At 52.4% G+C, this 17378-nt stretch overlaps 1 protein-coding gene across 2 annotated transcripts in view; it reads left to right on the forward strand.

The window, feature by feature from the left end:
* The window catches only part of SUFU (SUFU negative regulator of hedgehog signaling), a 95236-nt gene that overhangs the window by 60610 nt on the left and 17248 nt on the right, over nt 1–17378 (forward strand). Inside the window, exons 7-8 of one of the 2 annotated variants that reach the window (XM_045854212.1) lie at nt 2067–2223; nt 4048–4159. In XM_045854212.1, coding sequence (XP_045710168.1) covers nt 2067–2223; nt 4048–4159 — 269 coding nt within the window. The remainder of the gene's footprint in view (nt 1–2066; nt 2224–4047; nt 4160–17378) is intronic. The other variant, XM_045854213.1, reaches the window with a different exon arrangement.

A 17378-nucleotide genomic window follows, 5' to 3' on the forward strand; every position in this document is an offset into this window, starting at 1 on the left:
TGGGTTTTGAAAGTCAGCATAATTTCCTTTCTTACGGGCTGCTTGTGAAGCAGGAGCAGCAGACAGCTAGTAATGTGCCTGGTGTGTGTTGCCCTCCCCTGCCATCTCTTACGCCTCTGTAAAAATCTGGTAGGCTGCAGGCAGCTGCTAGGAGTTACATGTCCTCTGGCAGGGACAAAACGTGGCAGGGAAGAGGTAGCAGGTAGACACACAGGCAGCAGTTCCTGCATCCTTTACTGCAGACCTCTGAGTTGTTGGGTAGAAACCCTGCTCATTCACAGATGATGCTCCTCTATTTTCCTAGTGCCTTTAACACTGAAGTTTTCAACTTGCTGCCAGGATCCTCTGTTATCTCTACTTTAAACTTGGTTTCCTTGTAGCTTCTCCTTATGCAAGAACTAGGAACCACCAGGGGTATGTTTCCCTAAGCCTTGTTCTGCAGCCACACTGGGATCCAGCATGGGACTCTGTGGGCTGTTGTTTTGCTTCTGTCATAAGTGCCAAGTGTTGAGAAGGAACCTGGTCCTTTGAACTTAGTAGGGTAAGCAGCCTGTCCTTTCTCTGCATGCCAAGAATGGTTCTCTTCCTAATCTTTAGGCTCCCCTGAGACCAGCCAGCAGGACCAAGAGCACCTAGTGGTCTTTAAAAGCAAGCAGGCGGACCTTGGTGAGAAAGTCCAGCTTTCTTTCCTGGTGGCTCTGTGTGCCACGTGGGAACCTCTCTGTGCTCACATGTGCCAGCCCAGGGCCTGCTCACAGGTGGTTCATTTCAGAGCTGGCTGCTGTTCCTTTGCTCCGAGCGCTGCCACCGGCTAGTTGTGTGCCTAGACGAGTCCCTTAACCTCGCTGGGTCTTAACTCTTTCTGTTTTACTTATAAAGTAAGTGGTCTTAGCTAGTTGAGCCAAGAGGCGTCCTTCGCTCTTTGCTTCAATGAGGGCCCTCAGGTGGCCGGGAGAGAGGGAGAAGTTCAGGCTCCGCCCTGAGCAAACCAGGGCTCCTGCCCGGAGCACAGAGCTGCTCCCGTCCTCAGCCTGCCTCTGTCCTTGCTCAGAATCCCAGCTTTGCCCTGGCTAACGGTAGCGCTGGAAAGAAGAGAGTATGGCTGATGAGCATGAGGCATCCCCCAGTGCAGGGCTTGTCTCAGGAAATAAGGACCTCATGTAAGCCTACTTTGTGCTTCCCCAGATAGGCTCCCTGGCCAACCAGCAGCCAGTTTGGTGCCTGTGGGGGAATGGGGAGAAGGGCATGCAGACTCCTATCGAGGTGAAAACCCCAGAGATGTTTGGGTACAGCTCTTCCTCCGGGCCATTCGGTGGGGCCATTTGGAGAGTGCTTGTACTCAGTAGTGCCAAGGCCTGCACAAAAGCAGGGCCTCTGGTGGGGTCTGCAGATGGTCCGTGTCCTCCAGGCCCCCATTTCATTCCAGGAAATAAAAGAAACTTCATCCAGAGTCCTTTGCCAGACAAGTTAGCAATGCAGGAAGTCCTGCCCTTCTGCTCTCTGGTGGTGCTTCACTGTGTGACCACACCCCCTGCTGTTAGAAGAGGAAACTACAGATGTGGACCCAGGGAGAAGTTGGGCTATCCTGGCCTCTCCCGCCTGTAGCCAGCTTCCACCCTGTCCTCTGTAGCAGCAACTGAGGGGTGGGGGTGGGGGGGTTCTTCCTGGATGACGGGAGGAGAGAAAGGACTGTGCCTTCCCTCAGGGAAGTCGCTCCTGGCTCTGCCACATCAGCAACACTGGCCGGCATGTGGTGGGCAGAGTCGAGGCTCCGAAACAGTTGTGAAGGTCATTTCAATGAAAGGTTGATAATAGAGGAGAAGCTTCCCTTGGGCTTTTCCTTCTTCCGGGCTCCCCCCAGTCCCTGGATCCCCTGGAGGAGTCCGGTGGCTGGCAGAGGCTGTGGTGTGTCGGTAACCCGGGCCGAACGAGATCAGAGACCTTGCTCCTCCAGCACTCGGCCCAGGCTCAGCAGCAGCAAGGGCTCAGTAAGTGCTGGGAAGATGGCGTTGGCCTCGTGCTGCCGGGGCCGCTGAAGGAACACTGGCTTTTCGGTTCTTTCCAAGCAGGAGAGAGTTGACAAAGGCATCGAGACGGACGGCTCCAATCTCAGCGGTGTCAGTGCCAAGTGTGCCTGGGACGACCTGAGCCGGCCCCCTGAGGATGACGAGGACAGCCGAAGCATCTGCATAGGCACGCAGCCCCGGCGGCTCTCTGGCAAAGGTGGGAGCCGCCACTGGCCTCCTCTTTCCCTTTCGCCAGGCCTGGCTTTCAGGCTCTGTGAGATGGGTCTCTAACGTAAACAGCCCATTCAATAGTTTATTTCCTGGCAGGATTTAAACAGCATGTGAAGTCTTCCAGTGGGGTGGAAATGAGGGAGCGTTATTGACCCATTTCTCCTGTGTTTCCTGTGTGTATTTCAAATGCACCACCAGCAGTGCCCATTGTATTTGAGATCTATCCCATGCAGTCTGAGGTCATGGAGGTGAGTGGAAGCCATAGAACAGTTACAGGAAAAGGCCACAGTCCACCCAAGTACAAGAGAACAAGCGTCGGCCACCCACGGAATTGACACAGGGCCCAGCTCTGGCCTGAAAGCCATGCCAGACCCGAGGATCATTCTGGCCTCGGGCCCTCCCAGGCCTTAGACAAGACAGGCCCGGGTGTGAGGCCAGCTTGCAAGCTTCCCTGCCCCACTGTCCTGCAGATACAGTGTTACAGTGTTAGGGGCTGTGGGCAGGGGACCCTGTACCCACTGCATTCTAGGTGAGGCCTTGGAGGAGGAGGAGGATATGGCCCTCCTGTTGGAAGGTCCTCATGTTGGTCTTGGCTAATAAAACAGTTGTGGTTTTTAGAATGGGCCTCTATAACTAACTCCAAGAGAAAAACAGCCTTTTACAAATGCACGTGTTTACGGTGTCCTTTTCTACTTCTTTTCTCTGTTTCTCTATTTCTCTACCATTTCCTATTTTTTGAAGAGTAAGACACCTATAGTCCTGAATAAAATACCTACATATGTGGTAGTACTTATGAAAGGCTTTCTCTTTCCATAAATGACAACTCGCACCCCTGGCACAAATATCCGACTCCTTTCTTTCCTTCCTGCCTCTTCTAATGGAGCGCCAAGCCCTTGGGAGGTTCCAGGTGAACATAGACAGTTATTAGAATTATTCTGTTGCTTTTCACAAAAGAGATAATATAAGGAGCAATTCATAGTCTTGTCAAAAACGACACCATTATTGGATTTTTTTTTAATTATAAAAGTAACCCATGCTACTGTAACAAGTCAGTTAGAAAAGTTAATAATCACCTCCATCATCCACTGTAAGCCCATCATTTGAGCAACCAATGTTAATTTGCTTTTTTGTATGTGTTAGCAGTTTGCAGAGGTAAGTCTTAGACCAAAAGCTCAGAATAGTGGACCAGACTAGCAGTCTTCACCCAGAGATCAGCAGAGCACCTTGCAAAGAAATAATCCCACCAAGGGACACCTCTCTCACCTCCTGGCCCTTGTCAGACCCATGGAGAGGTGGGGTGCCCTGGGCCAAGGTGGGAAGATGACCTCAGCAGATACCGGCTGGCCACCCAGAACCCAGAAACTCATGTAGGAGACACCTGACCATTCGTGGCACAGCACTTGCAGCCCTTATGGCATCCACTTCATGGGCAGAGTCTGGGGGTGGTCATGGGCAGTAGCAGAGGCCTAGGCAGTCCCTGTCTGGGCCTGTGTTGAAGCAGGAAGGGAAAGGACAGTGGAGAAGAGCCCTATCTTGGAGGGTGCCCTCGGAGGGCCAGAGCACCCCCGCCCTTGTCTCCTACAAGAATGGCAGTCTTTGGACCCAAGTCTCTTGAGAACATGATGCCTTTATCCGCCCCGTGTCCTCACGCTGCACTCACTCAGATCTCTCAGGTGATGCCTTGGGCAGGCTCAGGAGGCCTTCATGGGGGCCTTTCCCCAGCATGTCTGCAGATCCAGCTTTCAAGGGCAGGGCTGGGGGGTGTTGGGAGCCCAAAGGGGCACCAGACAACTTAGTGGTGTTGTTGCAGACACGGAGCAGATCCGGGAGACCCTGAGGAGAGGACTTGAGATCAACAGCAAACCCGTCCTTCCACCAATCAACCCTCAGCGGCAGAATGGCCTCACCCACGACCGGGCCCCGTGAGTTTCCTGCCCGCAGCAGGGGTTGGCACAGCTTCTGGACAGCAGTGTCCCGGGACTGCGACAACGGCATAGTTTTGTCCTGAAGGGCCTCTCTCTGTGGCTTGCATGAGAGAGAACAATGCTGATAGCCCTTACTGGAGCCCCCCAGGGTCTGGGGAACACGGATCTGTGGGTCACAGAGAAAGGCCTCAGAGGGGACCCAGCAAAGCAGGAATATAAACATGAGTAAATATTTACATGGGCTGTGTGAGTAAGTGGGAGGCCAAATTGGGGCAAAATCTGAGTTGGGGCCTCCCAGCCTTGTGGGAGCCCATTGTGCTGAGAGCGGCTCCCCTCCTTATCTCAGCCTCGACCACACTTGCCCTTCCTTCCTTCCTGGAGCCTGGTCTCCGGCTGATAGCTGCAACCCCAGGGGCCTCCCTGTCTAGCCAGCCCCATACTGGACGCCTGCTACTGAGGCCCTTCTTCCTGCCTCCCTTGCATGGGGCCCAGGGCAGGGAAGGGAAGTCCCTTGCAGGCCTCTGCTGCCTGTCCGGGGGGGCTTGCATAGCCCTTGGGAGAAACTGGCCACCCGAGAGGTCAGATCCGTTTCCTGCTGACCTCTTTTCCTCTGCTAGGGGACAAATGGTGGGCAGGGCTGCAGCTGGGCACCCCACTCTGCTCTTAGTCCTGGGGCAACTCTAGGGAACAGCTGCTGGCAGGGGATACCTGGGAGCTGCCAGGCCAGAGCAGGAACCTTGCCTGCCAGGGAGGAAGTTGCTGTGCTCTGGACTGGAAGGGAAGCAGCTCACTCCTAGAGGACTAGGGTAATCCATCCTTCTAAAAAATCTCCATTACACACTTGCTGTGTGGCAGGCCCAGGACCCAGGGGTTCATCTGGAGGGTGGCCTCTTTTGGGGGCACATGAACAATCAAATTAATTCATTGGTGTGAGTCATCTGTTAGGTGCAATGTTTTGGAAATAGATGCTTCTTTCAGTTCTAGCTCCAGATGCTCATCCACAAGCCGCAGAAGTGGTAGTGGTTTAATACACTGCAGAAAGGTCAGCACGATTGATCAGTAGTGGCTAGGGAGGGCTTCTCAGAGGAGGAAGAACATGAGAGGTGGGCCCTGACGGCACCCTGGAATTTTAACAAGCAAGAGAAGGAGTTGACAGGTATGGAACAGGGATGCCTAGCTGGCTGACGTTAACGCTGCCACCTGGGAGCAGATTGTGGGGTTGGGAGGGTTGTTCTGGGAATGGGCCTGTCCACAAGGACTCACCAGGCAGAAGCCATGAGAATGGAGCTCTTTGGCAAGAGCCAAGTGAAGCCCCCCCACCCCCACCCCCCACTACCTAAGAGCAGTTCTCAACTCCAGCCAGTGGGTTTCTCTAGCCAGCCACCTTGAAGTAGCGGGCTTGAGGCACCATGGTCTTCCCTTGGCGGCAGCAGTTAGCCAGGCTGGGTCAAGGGGCCTCTGGAAACTCCACCTGTGAGTCTGGACTCTGTCCCAGAGCCACACTTCCTGTGCCCTGAGCTTGGCTTCTCCCTCTAGGCCCTGTTGGCACTGCTGATTGGCCAGGAGGTACTTGAAGACTTAAAGGCTCAAGCAGATTGCTTATAACTTGTAGTCAGTCTCAGTCCGGATGGCCCTTCGGGCTCCGGAAGGTCCAGGTTTGTGGCAAAAGGGCAGGGACTATGGCTGAGGCACACCCCACTTGCCCCTCTTGTGCATCTGCTGTAGGTCTGAGATCTCACTCCCTGTCTTAGGCATACTCCCCACTGCTGCACTCACCCATGCCCCCGACGTTGCAGGAAGGCACAGGGCTCCGGGTTACTGGATGCGCCCACACAGCCAGGTCCGCGGGCTCTCTGTAGACACAAGGCAGAGGCTGCAGCCTCCACCCTGTGGCCTGAGTTGGCTGAGCTGCAGAGAGGTGGGCGGGAATAGACCAGAGGTGCCAGCCTTCTGGGGTCTCTGCCCGTCCTGTAGCTCAGATCCCTATTCAGGTCTCCCAAGTGGCAGGATGTGCAGTTTGGAGGAAATCAGGACGTTTCCTCTGAGGTTCTCAGGGCCGGTTACTAATTTGCTAGCAGTTGGTTGAGAAATGGTTCCTCCTCCTCTGGCCAAGAACATTTTCCAACACACCCCTCAGGTCCCTCAAGACTCCAGCTCCCTATTATCTCAGGATCGATGACGATGGACTCGGTTCAGACAAGCAAGCACAGTTGTAATATCTGTGCTTCCCACCCTGGGACTTGACCCCATTTCAGATAAACCACATGGACTGTGCCTGAGAAGCCGGCCCCCAGTGTGCTGGCCTCAGTGTTTGCTCCTCTCCCTGTGGGTGGGGGAGCAAGGGAAGCAGCCCAAGGGCCTTTACTGTATCTGCACGACTGGTTGTCCTCCAGTCAGGCTTTCTGGGCTGGGGGTCCCTCTGACACACGGGGCTTCGCAGGTCGGAATGTGGCCTGAGGAAGCCACAGTCCAGCGGAGCTGACGGAGCATGGACGTTAGCAGCTGGGCTCTGGCCTACCTGGGGAGTCAGGTGCTCGCTCTTTCATACCTCAGTAGCAATGGACACTTCTATCGTGCCTCATACATGCCAAGTGATGTTCCAGGAGGTGCTTTATAGCACATGCATTTAGTTCATCCGCACAGTCAGTCTGCAAAGTGGATAATCTCACAGGTGAGGAAACTCAGGTACAGAGAGGCTAGTGAGAACTTGCCCAAGGTCAGAAAAGGATGGCGCTCACGGCCGGCTCTCGGCCGTGAACATGGTGTGTGGTCTTCCTTGCCTCATGATCAGGGACCCTGTGAGGGGCACACGAGGCTGTGTCCTTGAGGTGGTGACAACCCTCACTGGTGGGCCTCCCGCAGCCAGTCGGAGCAGGAGCAGAGACTTCCCACGCAACATCAGGGACAAGGCCACAGCCAGTGTCAGAAGCCCACTGTGTGCACTTAACCCTGGAGAGCACACGCTGTCAGCCTCGTGCTTCCGAATCCCGGGAATAACGAGCGGCGTCGTAATCAGCTCTTTTGCACCAGAACTGCTTTTTGACACAAAGCCTTGTTTTCTTCGTGTTCAGAAACAAAAAACCCTATCTCTGGCCACTCTCCCACCTTGGAGGCTGGGGATTTCTTTCTTTCTTCCTTGAGCCTTACTTCTTGTTTCCGAGAAAAGCAGGCCCCTCTGGGCAACCTGCTCCTCTCCCACTAGGTCTTGCCAGCCCTCCGCCCACTGCCTTCCCGGAAGGAGAGTCCTTGGCCCTCTTTGGGGCTGCTTCCAGCATTTCACAACCCTTGCATTCCGGCCGTGAAATTTATATCTGGCTTTCCCCAAGAGGATCAGTTGACAAAAGCCTCCGTGGGCTTGGCTGGTGCCTTCCTTCCCACTGCCCGCCCAGGTGATTTGGGGAAGCAGCTCCTTTGTGCCACTGAGGAGAGCCTGGCTTAGAGACGGCACCTGCCAACTATTGTATGGACCTGGGGAGCAACTCACTGGGCATCTCCTCTCTCCGAGGCTACGTGGTTAAACATGTAAGGTTCTCCAGCCTGGCCTTAGCTCCCCAGCCCTGCTGCAGTGAGTCGGAGGATGTGAGTGTCCAGTGCACCATGTGGGGAGGTTTATATTTCTGTAGACTGTTACTCTGATGCTGGGAACCTGCAGGAGCATCCCTCGTTCTCCTCCCTCTGCCAGTGACTCAGTGACGGAGGTTGGGGGACCTTTCGGGAGCTTGGTGGGTCGCATACCCTCCCAGAGAGGGCAGGGCTCGAATGCATGTGTATACATCTGTTGGCAGGGAAGGTTCCTGACTGTAGGAAAAGCTCTTTTTCATTGAGGCACCTTTAAAAACCAAACTAACCATCCCTACTGATCCAAGTTTCTCATTCTTCGGGAATTGTATCAGTAGCTTCTGAGGTTTTTCTTTTTTCTTCTTGCCTTAATTTCCTAGAGAATTAAGGTTTTGAATTCTGTTGTGAGACTCTTAGCTGCACCCGTCCTCCAGCACACCACACACACACACACACACACACACACACACACACACACACACACACAGATTTCTCTCTGCTTGTGTGAGTGTCTCTGCTCCCATTTGTTTGGCCTCCTGCACTGGGTAACTTTGCTACCTCTCTTCCTCGATCTTGAATAGCTTATGACCTGGCTAGGGAGCCATCCTTTCGAGAAAATTGTGTTTTGTTTTGTTCATTCTTGAAGCTCATGAACATTAATTAGGAGAAGAAAATACCTAGTTTGCATCCAGTGAATTGGGTGAAGGAAAGTGAGTTTCCATCCAGGAGAACAGCTGGGCTGTCGATATGTCCACTCGCATGCAGGGCAGTCTTCGGTAACCCTGTTCCAAGGGGTCTGTGGTGTCAGTGCAGTGGCCGGCCTGGAGCCTGCGTCTGTCCCCTTGGCTTCCCTCGCCTCCCGCGCTGGGGAAGTGCCGTCGTCTTCACAGGAGAGAACACCCCGAAAGAAGCAGGCCTGCTCTCGGGGCCTCAGCCAGGCCCCGCAGAGCTGAGGAGGGACCCAGGCCTTTGTGATCCGTGTCTGTCGTGCGGAGTGCCTGCCTTGCTGTCACTCTGTGCCTTTCTGAGAAATACACCTTGGAAAGGGCAAGACAAGGGTCTCCACAGCGAATCCAGCTCAGTGAACTTCTGCTTGAACTCCACTTCCCCAAAGAGATGAAGCTATCACCATTGTTAGCACCCTAGCCTCAGGGTTCATGGCCAGCACGTTGAATTCGCTATCCAGAATACAGCCCCTCATCTTCAGGTTGCACAATCAGGAGTAATTTCGTTGCCCATCCTTGATATTCATTGTCACCCAATGCTTCAGCAGTGAGTCACTTCTTCGAAGAAGAAAAAAGGAAGGCTCAGCCTGTGAGAGCTGGAGAGAGGAAATGACTCCGTGTCTCAGAAAACGGAAAGCCTGGGGTCTGGCCAGAGTGGGGTCATTCAGGAAAGCTGGGGTCCTCTTTGCCTGCCCAAATCAGAGCGCAGGCTGGGGATGGAGGTCTCTGGTTGCCAGAGGAGTTCCTTGTTGGTTAAGGAATCCCTAATCATCTTTAAAAATATTTTATTCATATATTTTAGAGAGAGGGGAAGGGAGGGAGAAAGAGAGGGAGAGAAGCATCAACATGTAGTCACCTCTCACATGCCCTGCCCCAGGGACCTGGCCCACAGCTCTGGCTGTGCCCCGACTGGGGATTGAACTAGCAACCCCTTGCTTCGAGTCCGGGGCTCAGTCCGCTGAGCGACACCAGCCAGGGCAGAATCCCTTAATCTTTTCTTTTTTCCAGGCACTGCTCCCCTAGAGAATTCTTTTTTTTTTTTTTTTAAACTTAACATACACTTTTTTTTGTTTTGTTTTGTTTTTAAGATTTTATTTATTTACTTTTAGAGAGGGAAGGGAGAGAGATAGAGAGAGAGAGAAAAACATCAATGTGCGGTTGCTGGGGGTTATGGCCTGCAACCCAGGCATGTACCCTGGCTGGGAATCGAACCTGGGACACTCTGGTTCCCAGTCCGCACTCCATCCACTGAGCTACGCCAGCCAGGGCGAAGAATCCCTTAATCTTAATGTAAATTTCCCTGCTCTTCTTCAGCCACACTGTGCCCCACGACTCCGTCATCACATGCCATCCCCGGGGTATCTGCAATGAAAATACTGCATTTTATAATTTGGTTATTAGTTTATCAGTATCCTGCATTTCACTCCTGGTATTGTCCCCATCAGAATTTCTCAGAATGAGCCCTTTTGCAGCAGTCGTGGAGGTGAGCTGGCACCCTCATCCCCACCCTGAAGGCAGATCTGCAAGTGGCTCCTTCTCCAGAAAGTTCAGAGCTCTCGTCAGCGATCCGAAGGCAAAAAGGAGTCATCTCCCATGCTGGACGGGGTTCAGCAGGCCAGGCCCACTTCATTTCTGGACATTTGCCAACCTTCACACCCTGGTTCCCACCCCGGGGTGTTCCCAGGGAGAAGGCCCCAAGCTGGTGGCTAGTGTTTACGTCACCACTGTCACGGGACTGGGATTGTGGTGAAGAGGAGTCTTGGTCGAGTACCCTTGGGCTAAAATGTAAAAATTAAGACTTTTCAATCTGGAGAGCCCAGGGTAGAGAGGAAAACGGACGAGGTTCTGTCAGCCTGTAAAGTGTGGGTGGGGTGAGCGGGGGCACGCTACACTGGAGACTGTGCAGTCCTAGAAATCGGGAGTCTGTCCTGACGCTGGGAGGAGATGGTATTTTTAGATATAGGAAAAGTCACCTTATGCAGTGGGAGGTGGAAATGTAGAATGTGTTATGTAGACAGGTGGTAAAGGGGAAATCAATAAAAAGATTTAGATCAATTCCTGAATTACCACAGTGCGCCTCTAAGCTGTCCCATAAAGCACCCCTTTGTGCTCCCAATACAGGAGGAGTCCCAGGCTAGACAGGTTTTCATGGCCAAGCAGGCAGTTTTTAGTGAACGTTGCCATGTGCCAGGCCCTGGGTTGTGGGCTGCTCTGTCCTCATCTTACAAGTGAGGGCATAGAGGCTGAGCTGTGTGACGTAGCCCATCTAGGGTCAGTAGACTGGGAATAAGTGTTGGAGCCAAGATCGGAACCTTGGGCTGTTTGACTCTGGATCCAGGCCTCTTCACCACTGGGGGCTGCCTGCAAGGGAGAATGGAAGCGGAGGAGGTGCTGGCCCGTTCCCAGGAAAAAACAACTGGAAAGAAGGTCTGGGAACCCAAGAGGGTAGCAGGATAGAGGGGACCATTTGCCCAAGAGAAACACACTAAAGAATGAAGTAAAACCTGCTAGTGTATATGCTCTATCAAAGAGAGTGGAGAAGAGCCCTCAATGGTGTGGCTCAGTGGGTCGGGCATTATCCTGCAAACCAAGAGATTGCTGGTTTGATTCCTGGTCAGGGCACATGCCTGGGCTGCGGGCCAGGTCCCTGGTTGGAAGCGTGTGAGAGGCACATCAGTGTTTCTCTTCCTCTCTTTCTCCCTCCCTTCCCTTTTTTCTAAAAACAAATTTAAAAAAAACTGTAAAAAAATGAGTGGGGAATATGTAGCGGGTACCGGAAGTGGGATCCAACAGGAAAGAGACAAGAGGAGTCACCGGGGCGAAGGCGAAGAGCGATCCCGTGGTGACGCTGCCCGGTAAGGTCGCAAGGCAGCCAGTTTGCATTGGAGTCGTTTGGGAGGATCCTCTGGAGAAATGTCTTTAGGAAGATAATATTGATAAATGTTGCATGCATTTGCATGTCTTGAGAAAATTATCTGTAGACCATTGGTAGTTAGTTTAGGATTGAATTAGTGATCATCGAAAACCGAACCAGTAAATCTAAGAAAAACAGAAAATCACACCAGAAAGGAGGAGGAATTGTAGTATACCCCATGGCTCCGCTGTAAATAGCACTGGTGTAGTATAATAATGTGAACACTTAATAACTATCCAAACAGACTTACAGCACCCTTACCTGGGGACGGCGCGGGGCGGGGTGGAAGGGTGCCGAAAGCTTGCCTTCCGTGTGGGAAGTCAAAAGGTGAAGCCTGAAGAGAGGACACCCGGAAGCAGAAATAAAGTCTATTGGAAATATTGAGGAAAATACCAAAAGCAACAGCTAACAGAGATGAAAATGGTTGTTTCTTAAAAGGGGGTCGTGGGAAGATTGCTAACTATTTAATGAACCTTGTAGAACGATCTGGCTCTTTAAACTTTACAAAGAATAGTGGGGGTGGTGGGGACCCGGAGAAATGCTGTTATGGCTTGCCCTACGCAGGAAAAAGGAAGGATGACACTTTTCAGGTTAAAGTCACCCATTGGGCACCAAGGCAAGCCCCGGTCATCATGTGCAGGCACCTCAGCTTCCCTGGCGGCAGGCCCAGAGCTGCGAGTGAGGGGTGTCAGGCCTCCTGAGAGCGTCTGTCTGGGGCTGAAGGAAGTGCCAAGAGACACTCGTCCTGGCACCCAGTTCCGGCCAGCAAAGAGGTGGAGGGTGTAGAAGCGACAGGGCCTCCGGAAAGTGGGTCTTGGGCAGAGCTGGGTTGCAGGAGAAAGCCCCACGCCCTGCCAGAGCAATGGCTGGCCAGTGGTCTCCAGAGGGAGGGTCCCCGCTGCCTTTTGGGGGTTTTGTTGGGTGTTAAGTGACCCGGGGTTTCTAGAAGATGCTGGCTTACAAAATGAAAACAGTTTGTTTTGCCCTCTGTAGTCCTCCTCAGAGCCTTCAAAGTGCCAGCGTTTTATGGGTCTCTAATCTGAGATACAGCATATTACATCCAGCCCTCGCCACATCTGCTTTTCTAGAAGCTCCTCTTAAATTAAAATTCCATTAAATACCCTTTGGGAAGCCCTGCCCTGGCTTCTAGGAAGCAGTTCTTTTAAGAGTTCAGGGAAAAAAAAAATAAATATGTCTTCATGGCCTTGAAACCCCCGGAAGAAAGACCACTCAAAGGGAGGGAGGTTCTTAAGGAGAAATATTGTGGTTACATTTTTAGCTGGCGTCAGGAAGACCTGGGGATTTTGCCTCGGCCCTTGATTTGCTCATTGTAAGATCCTGGGCTAGTTATTTAAGTCTCTCAGCTTCAGTGCGTCGGCAAAATGGGAAAAATAATAGGGTTGTTATGGAAATCAAAGTTTTGAAAGGGTTTAGCATAAGACCTGCACCAGAGTCTGCACTCAATAAAGGTACCTCTTAGTATTATTATAGAAAATTAAAAGGAGGTATAATACCTTCAGGGACCAGTATAGATGTGTAGAGAATCCTTTATGGAACTCAAATTTTTTTAGAACTTGAGCAAAAGCTGGAAGGAGAAGTGTTATACCAGCACAGACTTTTAAGGAACAGGGTCAAGAAAAGCTGAAATTCAAGAACTGAGTCTTGCAAAAAAGTGCTTTGACCAGCAAAAAGGACTCTAGTTTTTGTACTTCATTTGTAGCTAGAAAAACCTGGGCCCCTTGTTTGGGCAGAGTTCATCAGTGGCAGTGAGAAAGCAAAATTCACTGGAGTTCAGTTATGCTTCCATCTCAGAAAGAATGGTTATCGGATCAGGAGAGTTACATCACACAGGCATAAGAGGATTGAAACCATGTTTTCAGATCTCCTGGTCCACATGTTTTATGCCCCAGAATCCCAGGCAGGTTGGCAGAGGAGATGCTTGAGGCTGACGCCAGAAACCTCTGAGGGAAGCAGAGAGGTGCGGGCAGGCTGAAATGAAAGCACTTGAATGTTTCGAGATGCGAAAGGCATCTTAACTCTCTAGACAAGTAAGCATGGTGTCGACTCTCAGGGAAAATTCTGGGCTAGATTATTCAGCAGGACACCTGTAGCAGGAAGCAGCCCCAGGGGTCAGCATGGACTTAGGAGCAGTCGTACCTGCCTGGCCATCCCCACCGCCTTTTTGGAAATAAGTTACCTATTTCTGTCTGTTAGACAAAGGAAGTACCGTAGACCTTATGTGTGTAGGTGGGGTTTAGTAAGACGTTTTGAGAATGCCTTCTGATACTATTGTTGGCAAGACAGACATGCCCACGGAGCATCCAGGAGGGTGAGGGGCTTGGCGATGGGAGGGTCGGGCTGATTTATCGTCGGCTGGGTGAGCATGCCCAGAAAGCCATGATGTCAGTCTGTCAGCGAGTTCGCCTGGCCCTGTCCTGCTCACTGTGCAGCCGAAGCCTGGGACGAGAACGTCAGGGGCGGTTTATCAGTTTTGTCAGTGATGTGGAGTCAGAAGGGAATGCTGATACGATGTACGCCAGAATCAGGTTTCAGAAATATCCGGGCTGCTTAAAACACTGGCCAGACAATGCCGAGTTCTGTCGTTGGCTCCAAATAGCCCATAGGACCTACGAGATGAGGATGAAGAGGCCCAAGTGTGGCCCGTGGGAGAACGCCCGAGGGGAGTTCGTTGGTGGGGGGAGTGCAGTATGAGTTGGTAGTACAGTAAGGTTACAAGGAATAGACTCTTGTCCGACAGTTTAGTAGAAATAAAATATCCCAAACAAAAAAACTCATATTCCCTCTGTGATCTGCACTGATGAGGTCACGTAGTATATTTCCACACACGACCCTTCACTTCTGGACACAGCACTCTGGCTTTACAAGCTAGAATGAATTCATAGGAGAGCAATGTGGGTGGATGGAAGATTCCAGAACTTTGTCTTAATGTAGTTGAAAGTTGGGGCCACAGATTCTGGAGAAGAGAAACTGTTGATGGGCGGTGAGAGCAGCTTCAGGGATTTGAAAGGCTGTCATGGGGGTGGGTGAGACTGACAGGAAGGCCAGTCGAGCTCTGCAGAAGGAAGGTGGCCCTGCCTGCACCTCCGCCAGCAGAACAAAGGCCTCCTGGGTGTTCATGGGCCTGTAGCTGGACCTTCCCAGAGCGCCGGCGATGGACCAGGGCCCACAGTGTCTGCTCGGGGAGCCAGGAGCCCTTTCAAGACCCACCTCAGAAGCCCCCTCTCCTAAGCTTGGGGCAAGGACCTTTGCTCAGAAAGGGGGACTGACTTGGCCAGAGGCAGCTGGACTGTGGGCCCAGGGTAAAGGCAAACAAGTCCTTATTAAGCTATCAACATTCTTGCAGGAGAACCAGACATAGCATCCTGTTAATGCATTCCAAATACATTTTGAGCACCTAATACATCCCAGGCTCTGTTAGGTGCTTAGCTTGGGTCATCTCATTTAATCCTGTAACAAACGGGTATTGTTATTTATTTCCATCAAGAGCATACAGAAGCTTAGGGAGAGGTTAAGTCATTTGCCTGAACCAGTGCTATCAGTCACTCTGGCTCCCGGGGCAGTAGGTCGTCCTTCATCCCTTGGCCCCATATCCCTAGCGGTTCCCGTGGGTGTGGACCACGCCTCCCTGGGAGCTCTTCTCCCTTCTAGCTCCCGACCCCTGCCTTCCCCTCCGCTGGGGACTCGGGGAGAAAACAGCCCAGCTGAAAAATCAGGCCATGCCTGTGAGCACACTACTTATTTTTTTATGACTAAGATTAAGCTGACAACCATGCAAAACATTGCAAACCTGTGTCGGCTGCAGATTTAATACCTCACCCAGCCCACACAAATAATTCATGCTTCTGCATCGATGTCCAGAAAAAACAAATCAGCAGAAAGCTGGGCTCCCGCGTGGTGTGGAGCAGCCGCATTTCCATTGAAGCAGCATGCCGGAAATACCCCAGCTTCAGGACTGCAGATCCAGCGTTTTGCAATTTTTTTTTCTCTTAAAAGATTAAAGTATGCTTTCAGATGATTGAGGGTTGGTGGGAGGTGTAAATGTGGGCACTTGTCACATTAATTCTTCAGATGATTAAGTTCTTTTCCATTTCTTTAAAGCTGTTTGCAGTCGGGTTTGATGTCCTCGTTCTGGGTGAGTGTGTCGTAGCAGTTACCAAGGTGACTTTAGCTGACTTTCAACAATTTATTTTTCCCTCCAGCTTGAGATGTCTCTAGTCCTGTGTGCTGTTGATTCTTCTCTCCCAGCCCCCGACCCGCACCCCGGTTGCTATTCATCAGCAGTTTTGCCTGTGCCAGAGAGGTGGGGATCCTCCCTCCAGAGGCCCTGGAGGCTCAGAGGCCCCGCCTGGCAGCCTGGTAGTAAGCCTGTGTGGAGACGTTGTCAGAGGTGGCACAGGGAAGCAGTTGTGGGAATCATGCCCTGGCTCTTCCACTTAAACTCATCCCGTGGCCTTAGGCTTGTCACGTCACCTCTCTGAGCCTCAGTTTCCTCGTCTGTAAAAGAGCCCACTGGGGGTGCTTGATGTGAGGACCGAGCAAGTGAATCTGTGGGCTCCTTACTCGGGAGTGGAGTAGGGGCTCGCTAGAGAACTGCTGTCTCTCCCGAGCTCCACCTTTGTCTGGGTGCAGGCTGAGAGGTGGTGTTCGCTGTTGCCCCCCTTTCCTGGGAAAGGAGGCGGGAGGCCTAGCAGCCAGGCACAAACGAGAGAGCCGGTCGGAGGTCCTAGGCTCCCACACCGGACTGCCACAGACCAGCTCTGTGTCCTATTTTGTAAAGGAACAAAGTAGATTAAACACCCGAATTCCCTTCCAGTGCTGAAATTCTCTGACCCTCTTGGCCAAAGCATTTGTCTCTTTCTTAGGTCTTGTGAAAGGGTTTGTCGAAGGAGAAGCTAGAGCAAAGGGCAGTTTCAGAACTGGCTTAGGGCACCCGGAGGAAGGGAACGCTTGTGCGAGGGCAGTCGTGTGGCTCTAGGGGTAGGTCCACCCAGCTGGTGGGAAGGGCCCCCACTACCCCCGGGGCTTTTATAAACCAAAACTCGAATGGGCCCTCCATCCTCCTGCCTGCTGACCGCATGCCCCGCCTCTGGAGAGGGTCTCTGCCTCTCTGGGTGCTTCACTGGCTACAGGCCCCGGTGCTCAGCCTTCCAGCATGTTAGGGGATTGGGCCAGTCCCTCACTGGCTGTTCGCTCGTCAGGCCCAGACATCTTGGGTGGCTTTGGCCGCTTGAATTATAAATAACTAGAGCTTCTCACCCAGTATTTTGATGGACACTGGAGAATTGTTCTGAGATTCACAGCCCAAACCAGGATCCGGCCTTTTGAATGGGATCAGTGGGTAACCCTCGTTTCTGGCTGTGGCAGATTTGAGAAGTTTCAGTGGGGGCAGCTGAATTGGAAAGAACAAATCTTACATTGCAAAGGGACCCCGTGGCCTAGCTGCAGGGCAAGCTGTTGGTGGGAAACAGGACCGGAGGGCGTGTGAGGCAGCAGGGACAGCTCTGTGGCCCACCCGGCCCACCGGCCTGACTCCTAAGAGCCTGGTTTCCAGCCCCTCGCTGAGGGCTGTGTCATTTCCTGGTTCCATGAACAATGTGTATGTCACCGTGGCTCCTGGCCATTCGCGGGTGTATGCAAGCTTAGAGCCTGTTCTGGTGTCACGGCCTTCACAGGGTCAGTCAGCTGGAAGGAAGCTCTTGGAGTCATGTCTCCTGGTTTTCTAGTACCCCCGCCTTGGAGAGCTCCGTCTGAGGCTCCGGAGCAGGAACAGAGGGACCCCCAAAAGCTCCTGCTGCCGTCATAGGGAAGAACAAATCACCACGACACAATGTGTTGGCTAAAGACTCGGGTTTTAGAACCGGATCTACCTGCAATCACATCCCAGCTCCACACTCCCTGGCTGTGCAGCCTGGACAAGTTACTCACCCTCCCTGACCCTCAGTTCTTTATCTGTAAAAGAGATGTAATGATACTGCCCACCTCATGGGGCTGTTGTGAG

Source organism: Phyllostomus hastatus, unplaced genomic scaffold (assembly GCF_019186645.2).
Source record: "Phyllostomus hastatus isolate PE091 unplaced genomic scaffold, TTU_PhHast_1.1 phas_scaffold_1066, whole genome shotgun sequence".
Taxonomy (NCBI): domain Eukaryota; kingdom Metazoa; phylum Chordata; class Mammalia; order Chiroptera; family Phyllostomidae; genus Phyllostomus; species Phyllostomus hastatus.